The sequence below is a fragment of the Chironomus tepperi genome, unplaced genomic scaffold, assembly GCF_022539635.2.
Source record: "Chironomus tepperi strain 1889 unplaced genomic scaffold, CSIRO-AGI_Ctep_v1 contig_445, whole genome shotgun sequence".
NCBI lineage: Eukaryota > Metazoa > Arthropoda > Insecta > Diptera > Chironomidae > Chironomus > Chironomus tepperi.
Genome location: NW_027226567.1, coordinates 7,813,650 through 7,824,690, shown reverse-complemented (window position 1 = coordinate 7,824,690; position 11,041 = coordinate 7,813,650). Strand labels below are relative to the sequence as shown.

General features: G+C 32.1%; 1 protein-coding gene across 1 annotated transcript; it reads right to left on the bottom strand.

The window, feature by feature from the left end:
- Positions 1-3,709: 3,709 nt before the first annotated feature.
- On the bottom strand, positions 3,710-10,280 carry LOC139098243 (uncharacterized). Its single transcript, XM_070650375.1, has 5 exons — positions 10,141-10,280; positions 9,534-9,614; positions 9,384-9,462; positions 6,655-6,801; positions 3,710-6,575 (listed from the first exon to the last, which is right to left on the bottom strand). The coding sequence occupies exons 1-5, from the start codon at positions 10,151-10,153 to the stop codon at positions 6,185-6,187; spliced, it is 711 nt and encodes a 236-aa protein (XP_070506476.1). The 5' UTR covers positions 10,154-10,280; the 3' UTR covers positions 3,710-6,184.
- Between the last annotated feature and the right edge of the window lie 761 nt (positions 10,281-11,041).

Genomic DNA, 11,041 nt, shown 5'->3' with positions numbered 1-11,041 from the left:
AGTTAAATTTTTCAAGGTAAACCAGCTTACAAGTACTGTACATCTGACTTTCAATAATGGAAGTCTTTTATTATTTCCAAGACATAATCTAAGCCGGTTAATATGAAATGTAGCATGACGTGCAACTCGTCACATACTTTTGCAAGTTGCTGTATTGTTTGACTAACTCAGATTCATAGGATGATGACCAAAACTAGCAAATCATATCCAAAAAACTTGAATGAGAATGATTTAAATGCTAATTCAAGTGTCTTAATTCAAAGATTAATTAATTTGGCATTAAAGATTAAAAAAAGTTTTTTTTTGCTGGTCGAGGTATGTCTTGAAGATGCTTGTTGACAAATATTCATAAAAGTTGAGTTGACTATCCACTTTTGAGCATATTCATTAATAATGGATTAAGTTTTGTTGACTTCGAAAGAGATGTGACAATAAAAATTATAATTTTAAATATTTTTTTACCTCAACTTTAACTTTAATAATATGGTCTGGCTATTTTTAGTTGATGGTCTTTCCCTCGAGGAAAATTCAACCAAAAAATTTCTAATTTAAATGCCATCGAATTTGAATAAAATTGAATTTTGATAAGATAAAATTTTATGTGGCCTTAGTCAATATTTGATAAAAAAAAACGTGTCTTTTTAAATTTCTTATAAGCTATGTCCGGGTATTTTTCATTCTAGGAATGCCATGACTTTGATCTTTTCTCAAATTATACGATGAAGAGACTGAATAAATTAAGAAGTGAAATAACTGCTAACACGCTTATTATTATAGTCATCAATGCATAAAGATGCAAGTTTCGATGATTATATCACATTCTGAGAATACAATAAGTAGCAAAATTTGGCACGTGGTTTGTTAATGTCTGGACTGGTCTGAACTTAAGAAATGTTGTCATTGCGTCATTTGGTTCTTATTATAATACGATGTCGTTGTGATAACATTTTATAGCAGATAAATTATGGCTAAAGTGACCCGTATCTTAACCTGATTTGCCACTATGAAGGCCGTGCATAATAAAAAACTTAGATCCAAATGAAGAGACAATTTTCAAATTTGGATGTTTCTGCCTAGGAGTTGTCACTTGTTTCTAAGTTAAGTGTCGCATCGTCGAAATTGTGACAACATTTCAATGTGTCTCGATCAGGTTAATGATACAAAAAGACATCGTTACGATGCTGTGTTTAAGACACATGAAAGAAGCACCAATTTTATGTTAATAAATGAATCCGTGACGAAACCCGAATAGCATAAATCGGTTACTTACTTAATTACTTCGCTGCTTACCGCTTGACAATTACCAATTCCAAGTGTGACACTATCTCTATCGGCAGCTTCTTTCCATGCATAGATCGGTTAATCGAATAAAAATCCTACTCTGAGCCGACGTCTCTCTGACTTGGTATCGATATCCACCTATGTAAATCCGTTATCATGGCAGAGTCAAGCCAGCTTGGTGAACCTATTCTATTAATAATAATCAAATAAAGCTTAATATAGCTTCCCAATTGAGATTAGATGAATATATTTATACGTTTCTAATTAAAGTTATCATTTTTGGGGGCAAAACATTATAGCAATCGACAACCATAAACATATTTCATATATATTACATTCTACATATTTGTAATAATACATTTATATTACATGGTGGCGTTATCTCGAATAACACACATTTGGGGTATTGCCCATATGGCGACCAAGCAAATAGTACATTTGGAATTTTAGAAATGCTACGTGACAAACATAGCACAATCAATCACTGGTTGATTTTTGGCCTAATATAAAAATTGTCATCTAAATGAGAGATCCCCGAGCAATATTCGATCAGAACTTCTTCTGCTGTGGATCTTATGTCCTTATATTGCCGTACAGATCAGTTGTGATCCATGACCCCCCACAATGGTTGTCTGAAGCTGACTCTATCGCTGGCTTCTACTTGCCAATTTCCGATAAAATGTGTCGGATGTCGATCTATCAAACTCGGAATCAAACTACGAATGTCTTAATGCCATCGATTGCATAATTTGTATGGTTTTGTAAGAAAAGCTGTACAAATTGTCAAGAAATACGGTTTTTGCATGTCACAGGTGCCCATATTGCAACTCTGATCAACTGAATTCTCTAAATTTAAATTCCACAAACAACACATTTTTGCCAAATACGCAAAGTCTACATTTCAATGTTCATATGCTGATCGGGTTGTAACATTTAGTTTATGCTGATCGAAAATGTAATCGTACATTTTTGTTCATGTGTATTAGAATAGTCGGCTAATATTTGTTATTGACAAAGAATTTACATCGATGTAATACACAAGTATTAGCGAGCATTAGCTTACATACTGTGTGACATTTAACCTTATTTACAGACTGTTTTTAATCAAATTGTTCTTTCCTGGTTCGAACTTCGTCAAGAACTTAAAATTCGATCCTCAATTTGAAATAAATTCTTTATTATTTCAATAGACTGATTCGTTAGGTCTTATCTATGTTTTACTATTCATGACCAACCTCAATACACAAAAAAGTACAATATTGTGCCGATGATTTCATTTTTTTTTTGTAAAATTCAATTTCAATTTCAGATAAGGAATTTCGGTAAGAAGATGATAACAAAATTCATTCATTATTTTACACAACACTTTTAATAAGTTCTGATTGATTGAGATAGTTCCAGTTGAATTATAATTCTATGAGAGAGGAGAGTTCATAAAGAGTTCTTTGTTTTAAGGGACTATGTATAATTAAGAAAGAGCGAATCACTAGGTAGGAACAGTGAAAAATTGACAAAAAGTGTAATTTAAGGGGTCGTTCACTTGTTACGTTACGCAAAAAAAAAAAAATGAATTTCTAGACCGTCTTTAACCCCATCCAACTCATCGTAAAAATATGTAAATGCACCAAAAATACTCTTGTTTAGGCTGTTACAAAATCATTGACCTCCCCTTCCCCCTTAAAAAGCGAACGTATTAAGTCAATGGCCCCTTATTACGTAATGCTCTGAGGTAGGAAGAATAACGCTATAAGGTTTAGAACGGATCTTTTCACATTCCGTTCTTTTGTTAATAAGGTGAAGAGCACCAAGACGAAGTCACCCCTATGTTGATGGTAAATGTCAGTTAGGGGCGCATTTAAGATGTGGGAGGTGGAGGCAGTTTGATGGTTAAACAGAATTGCAATCTGTGACAGGTCAACAGAAACAGTACATCTGTCACAGGTCGTTACCTGTTGACAGGTAGACAAACTTGGTCTGTCACACGCCTGACCTGTCGCAGGTCTCGCCTTTGACCTGACCCTGTGGTCAAACCCCAACCTTCTCGCTTTTTTGGACGAAATTCTTCAGTTTGCTATCATTTTTCGTTGCAGAAATCCCAACACCCTCTCAAAAATTTATGGTTAAGTACCTGATGATTGCTTGGTTACTTCCTCGAAGTCGATTTCAAAAAATTAACGCGACTTCGAGCTCTGCTTACTTCGCTGGTCGTACAGATCAATTGCGATCCAAGACGCCCCTGATGACAGCCAATTAATTTGTATCACTAGGGCCAACAACCTGAAAAGACCTAAATCAGCAAATATTTATGCAAATCAAAGTAAAGATACATTAATTTCGAATTAGTAAGTATAATTTATTATTTTATTGTACTTGTGAGTTTTTTTTTTAATTCAATATTTTTCCTACCATTTACGTATTATCATTAATATTATTATTACTTAATGATATAAAGATATTACAAATAATTTCAACATTTTTTTTATTTTTACATATTACGAACTTCTAAAAAACACCTGACCTGATTCGTTTTATTTACGATATTATTTTTAATCATTTAGAAGACTTAATCGACAACAATAATTAAAATAATAATAATGTAAACAAATTATAGAAAATATAATATAGAACTGAGTGGTTCCTTTTTTTGTTACACAAAAAAAAAAAAATAATAATAAAAAATAATAAAATTTGAATACTTTCATTACTTTGAAGGTAGACGTTTGACGAACAAAATATAAAATAAATACGATTTCTTAATAATGCTGTGTCAACAAAAAATAAAAGCTGAGTGTGTTTTTGGCCTATTTAATTGCTAATATATCCAAGTGATGCACAATCAATTAAATTTTAGTGACAATATCAAGCAGTTCTCGATGTCGATTCCAATTTTGTATGAAGTCGCGTCGACTGTTACATACGAAATACAAGCCGACTTCAAGTTATAGAATTTAAGGATATTAAGTTTCCGAAACTCTTGGGATGCTGTCAATTGCTTATTCCAGGAATACATTTAATGAAACCAAATAGAACCCACCTCCATGTACTTAATAATGGCTGTAACATGGAGCCGTACTCAATTTGACTTTCCCAGAAAGCACACAACATATAAATGAACGAAAATCCAGCCTCAGACTGACTTAACTCTGACTTGAGTCCTGAGGTCAAATTCAGAGTCATACTAGACTGGAACCGAATTATCTGTCATTTTTACGTCGTACATGATCGGCACATATTGAAATGTTGCCACCAAGGCGACAAGCTGGTATACTTAGAATAAATTCGGTTATTTTCGTCAAGTGGCTGCCACTTGGTTCTGAATATACAACCACCTCGTTGGTCTGGTGGCAACATTTCAATATTTGGCGATCGGATTGATGGGATCTTCAGGGATTGTTAAATGTGCCATTTACAGATCCCTTTCCATTTGAATTGTTCTTAATGCGTCTTTATTATCAATTTAGTAAACGACTCAAGTTATGATTTGCAGCTCAACTTTTTGCGCCAATCTATGTTCGATATTTTGTAAACCACAACAGATATCTTAAAAGTATTCGATTATTCAGGAACTTGTTGTGGTTAAGCAAATTTAATGTTGAGATTTTCGATTCCTCAATTCTTTGGATTTACAAATTCGACATTAGATTTATAGAATGAGATTAGACATGTCTAAAAATAATTTATGTGCTCAATTACTCTAAATTAAGATGACTAAAAATTTGAAGATTAAAACTTCTATGGCTATTTTTAATCTAGAATCTGGTAGGGTTGCTTATCACTGTATTATCAACTTCCAAAATTCTTCTAATTGAGTAAATGACTAGCACGAGTCGTTCGATCATTGATTATAAAGACGATCCTTAATTGGGAAGGGAATGTTCGGAGATTACGTGACGATTAGGAAGGGATGGGAATGGGGGTGGGTTAACAATTTTGGTACGGAGTGTATAATATATTGCTATAAAGTGCTACGGTAGGGATTTAAAACGTTATTTTTATCGTTACGTAATTCCTGAATGTTCCCTTACGTTACAGAATAATGAACTTTTTTCCAAAATAAGCTCTGGAATTGCCGGAATTTTGTATTGCTTAAATTGATGCTCTCCCTCGTACCCCTAAACTAGTTCATCTTTCGCAGCACACCTTAGTGGTAAGCCACGACTAAAATCGCACACGCCATGTGGTTTATGACATTTTTATAGAAATTTGGCAGCACACTAGAGTGCCTCGCCACATCAGTTGCCCACCACTGCCCTGAATTCAGAGTTGCAAAACAGGTGACTGTGACACGCAAGAACCATACAAATTCTTGATAATTTGTACGGTTTTGTAAGAAAAATTGATAATTTTAATAGTTTTTCTTACAAAACCATACAAATTATCAAGAATTTGTACGGTTTTTCCCTGTCACAGGCACCAGTTTTGCAACTCTGCCTGAATGCTATATTCTAAGTAGAATTTACAAAAACTGATTGCCGCTAATTAACATTATCTGACACAAAATTTTTCGTTCATAATTTAAGGCATTGACAAATAATCACTAAATTCTATGTTGCTATGCATCACTCGAGAATATATTTTTAATGTGTTTATTGTAGAATAAATTTAATTTAAATCTTCTTCATGCTATTGATAAATAATACTTTGATACTTGTTCGCTAAAAAATTTGAGTAAATTAAGGTTTTTTTTTTCATTTTGTTTTCATTATAGAAATACGTGTTTACGCCTTAAAAATCTATTCCTTTTTTTCGTTGATATTTTTCCTTTATTTTGGAGCCGCCGTGATAATTATGCAAATTTCATAATTGTTTCTTTTATTTTATTTTTTGGGATAAAATTATTGCATTTTGTTGCAGTTTTTTGTATAACTTTTTTTTGTTTTGTTTTGTATGTTTTGTTACTTATTTACATCTCAGCGCATTTAGTTGTCCTTAAATCGCGCTTAAACTTTAATAACTCGGTCAATAATCGCTCGTGTAAATCTTCAGCATATTCGTCGCGAAGAGCACACAGTTCATTACCAATATAAATACCAAACGATTGATATTTTGTCTTATTTATATCTAAAGAATTATACCCGTTATCAGAATCCATTGATAGATCATCGTCGTCAACACCATTAAATGAATTATTCATAAGGAAGTGAGTTTGTTCTTCATTATTATCAAGTGGCTCGAGTACTTGCATTGCTGGAAAGTTTTGAGGTGATGTTGTCAATGAGATATTTGGCGAGTATGATGGTGTCATTCCTGATGTTGATCCCATTCTTTCGTTTTTCATTGTTTTTCGATATGAACTGTTTTTTTTTTTTTTGGAAGAAATGACGAGGAAGAGATTAATTTAAATCAAGTTATAACTATGTGAAGGTCACTTACTGTCTTTTGGTTGATACGGCATCGATAAATTTCATATCTTTCATTAAAGGCCAATATTCTTTGAGTGGTGCATTGCTTGAGTTTCCATTTTTCTCTATATTTTCCCAGTACAGCTTCTCCCTTCGGTACTTTTCTCGTAGGCTTACCCTGGAAATACAAAATAGAATAGATAATGAAATAGGATGCATTGGAAAAAAAATCAACAATTTTGATGGTTAATTGAGGTTAGGAGTCGTAAATTTATAATGCATCCCAAAAAAATCTACTTCTTGACTCCCATTTTGAGGCATGAATCCCAACTCTCCCTCCCATCCCCAAGAACGTTACGTAATTAGTAAACGACCCTTTGAATTAATTTATTTATCGCATTTCGACTAAAGTGATCAAAATTGTTGAAAAGCTTGTTCATTTTTAGCTTTAAGTCATTAATAATTCACTAAACTCGAATTTGACTTGGATTTTGAATGGAAACTTCTAGTCGACATAAAGCTCTGAACTAAATTATCAGTTGCTACCGGAAGTTCTTAATTTTGATTGACTTTCTATTGTCTAAATTATTTTTGGCGCGAATATGCTAATTCTAAGTTAAAGTTGGTTATTGCTATTTTTACTCTACTTTAGATTGAAACTGTAATTTTAATCTTTAGAATTCGGATATTCTAATTGATTCTTATAAGAAAAATTTAGCAAATGTACTGAAAAATTACACAAATTGAACACTGCATTCATATGATAGAATAAAGTTTAAGGTTCGTCAAAGCTCTTATCAATGTGACGGCAGAAAATTGAACTTTTCGGAATGGAAGTTCTCTTTATTTGTTTGCCAACCTTTTTGTAAAATGTAACATTATCATTCAATCTTAGTCTAATCTAAAAAATGAATCATCGAAATTTAAATCAGAATTTTTTGAATCATTTAGTCCGAAGCGAGTAAAATCTTAGTATTTGCTGTACATAACTGTTATTATTCTTCAAAAACGATTTAATTGAGCAACTCAGGTTTTGCATTTCATGAATGAGTCTTTGACATTCATAAATGGTCAAGTTAAATCTCACTATATCCATTAAAATATTATTTCCAATAAGAATTATACCAAAGTATCAGAATTAAATGTTCTAAATATTCTTGCTTATTTGATCAGTTGTGATCTTTCGGATGAAGCATTGAGCTTTCTAACCCTACCAACATAAATAAAGAAAGTCAGCTAAACTTATATCATTAACACCGAATGGAAGTCGACACATGAAAACGAATTAGTTTAATAAAATAGCTTTAGCGATGCCATAAATTTCGAGCATCCATGGCGGAACTAAATTCAATATTGTCATTCGGGTAATTGTCCAGTAATTACCAATTAATAGAATTTTGAACATTTAAACCCAAAAATTGTGTAAATCTTCCGAATCAATTAAATTAAATTAGAATTTAATTTCTCACCAATCGAATTGCGTTCTATCCATGTCTCTTTGTTTACTATTTAAATTTCAATAAAAATTCAACTAACTAATCTGGAAACCTCAGCTTTTGTTATGAAAGACCCGTTCTTTGAAAAAAAAAAATATATTATATTCCACACTGGCAGCGTATCAAAACAACATTTTGAATTTAAATTTTTTTAAGTGATAAGTTTTTCGTCAAGCTGCCAAATATTATGTAAAAAAAATATAAAGTCTCTGAGAATTTCCTGTTAGATATACAATAATCATAAAATTACAAAGAAAAAGTCAAAATCTAGCAAAATTTCAACTCAAAAAAATTCCCGACCAACACATTAATAATTATTTGTCAATGACGCGGTCGTCCTTCAATTATTACAACGCAACAATTGTGCTGTAACGAATATCAAGCGAATATTTTTTTACGACCACAGCTGTGTTGTAATAAAACCGAACTATCCGAGATTGTATTTTTTCTCTCAATATTTGTTTTTTTTTTTTTTTTTTCTTTTCATTCCAGAAGATTTTTTTTTTCGATGAAATTTCATGCGAATGAGAATGTAAAGTACGGTCTAGCACACATTTTTTTAACCCCATAACAGTTGAGAATTTTTTGATAACGATTTTCTGATTATTTTTTTTGACATACGCAAGCACTTATGAGACGATCGACAACAGGAAGTCCAAAAAATTTCTGGTCCGATCCTGTCATGACTAATGTGGAACTTTATGAATGTAGTACTGTGAACATGTGCGAATTGTTATCGTGTTGACAACAGTGTGTGTCAGTGGTGTGCAACATGTGTGTCGCGACACACTAGTGTCGTGTCTCATTGTGTCTATTTGGGTTTCCATCGAGGCTTATCAGTTGAGATATCAGTGTCTGATGGGAATCGAACCCATGTAGTAATTAATGCAGTCGTGGACAACCTTTTAGCCTAAATTGAAACCTCACACAGCATGCTTTTATTGACATTTCCAAGAATTTTTGGTGCCACACTAGTGTTGCGCGACACAGAGGTTGTCCACTACTGAACTAATGACTGCCACAATTATCCAACCTGTTGCCTAACCACTCGGCCACAGTGCCCTTATTCCCCCACTATGCAGATTCACTTGACCCCCACTATGTCTCAATACCCCACTACACTGACACCACATTGGATTGTCCACAATAAACTAACATAACAGCTGATCACTCATGGCACAACACGATTAACATCATTAATAATAATAATTATATTCAAGTCAATAAACATAATTTTATTTTTATGACTTTTTGGTCCACTCACCATTTCAATCTGGCTTGCTCTCCAGTGATTCCACAAGCATTACCAACCGCATCCCATACTAGAGCTTTCTCTTTACAATCTGTATATGCAAATAATATATATATTTAAAATATTCGTACCAAAAAATACCAAAAGATAGTCACACAATACCTTTATAGTCCTGACATCTCGTGTCCCAAAGTATTGGATTATTTTGTACATGTCTAACAAATTCCTCATCGGATGCGGTGCCTAAATAATGTTTAAAATTTTTTAAAAATAATTCAAATGATGAGGGAAGCATTAGCACTATAAAATAGTGGCTCAACGCTATAGATGAAAAAAATGCAATGGCCTAAAAATCAATTTTCATTGTGATTTGTTTCTGTGTTTTTCTTTCATATTTTTTTTTTCATTTTTTTTTTGAATGTTAATAAAAATTTCTTGAATTTCGTCTTTGAGAAGCTTGAATGGCCTTGAATTTTAAAACATTCCAATATACCAAAAAAAAAAATAATATCGAAATGCCAAAAGGATTGTTCCATTCAATGCAACTGATATTTTCAAATCTGGTATAAATGTTTTTGGATCTATTGATATTATATTGAGCATAAGTTTTTCATAGAATTGACGAAAAAAAAAGAATTCCAACAACAAAATTTTATGTCGACACACACAGAAAAAAAAAAAAATTTCTACTCATATTTTTTTTTTTGTAAAATTCCACAAATTTCACATTAACTTTCGGAAATTTTTTAACTTTCAGCACTTTCCTTACCTCTAAAGTTCATAATATAAACTCTTTGTAAAATAGAGTTAATAAACTTTACGATACTTTGGCAACTTTAATTTTAAATTTAATGGAATTTCAATTTTCTAACTTTCATCAGCAATGTTCAGTGTGTTTACTTTTGAGCTATATATTAATACTGAGGGGATGGTCGAATGGTGATAAACTTATGATTTTTTCATAATTTCATAAAACGTTACGGTTAAAACAGCTGATGAAAATGTGACACTAGAAGAAATAAGAAGAAACATGTTTATTTCAATGATCAATTTTTTAACGGTTTTTTGAATTTTGAATATTTCATTGCTTACTTGATTTGAATTATTTTTGACGGTTAGAGAAATTTTTGACCTTTTTGTCACATTTGTTGCACATTTTCACAGGCAGGTTGTTTACAAAGCTATAATTTATGTCCTTATGTTGTCAGTAATGCTTAAACCGAAAGCAATAATTTTGAAGCTTGCTGAAGCTTTTTTCCGAAAACATTGTTAATTGCGTCACAAAAAGTCACTCTACTGATGTCCAGTATCACTGAAAGCTCCAAATAATAAAGAAGTGTGCTTGCAAACTGAATATTCTGATCTGAAATCAGTGAATTGGTGGTCAATAAATGTCAAACTTTTCAGACTGGATTTAATTAAAGTTTTATAAAAATTAATTTTTGACATTTTCTTCAAGTTTCTTAACGCTACAACTGGATGTAAGCTACACCAGAGGTTACTCATTGCTCAACGAAGCAATAAAAATGTGGAGTATGTCACCAATAGCTGATGAATTTGAATTATCGTTCATGAAATTCTCTTTGGATTAAATATAAATCTGAGGATTTAAAACTAGACTTAAATAAATCCTGCGATTTAAATTTGAGAATTAGACCTGGAAATAGAGT

What these genes read in the sequence shown, in the direction of transcription:
- LOC139098243 (XM_070650375.1), bottom strand. An exon ending in GAGCAAGCCAGATTGAAATG is followed by an intron (nt 6,802 to 9,383) that starts GTGAGTGGACCA and finishes TTGTATTTCCAG; the next exon opens with GGTAAGCCTACGAGAAAAGT. An exon ending in GCCGTATCAACCAAAAGACA is followed by an intron (nt 6,576 to 6,654) that starts GTAAGTGACCTT and finishes AAAAAAAAACAG; the next exon opens with TTCATATCGAAAAACAATGA.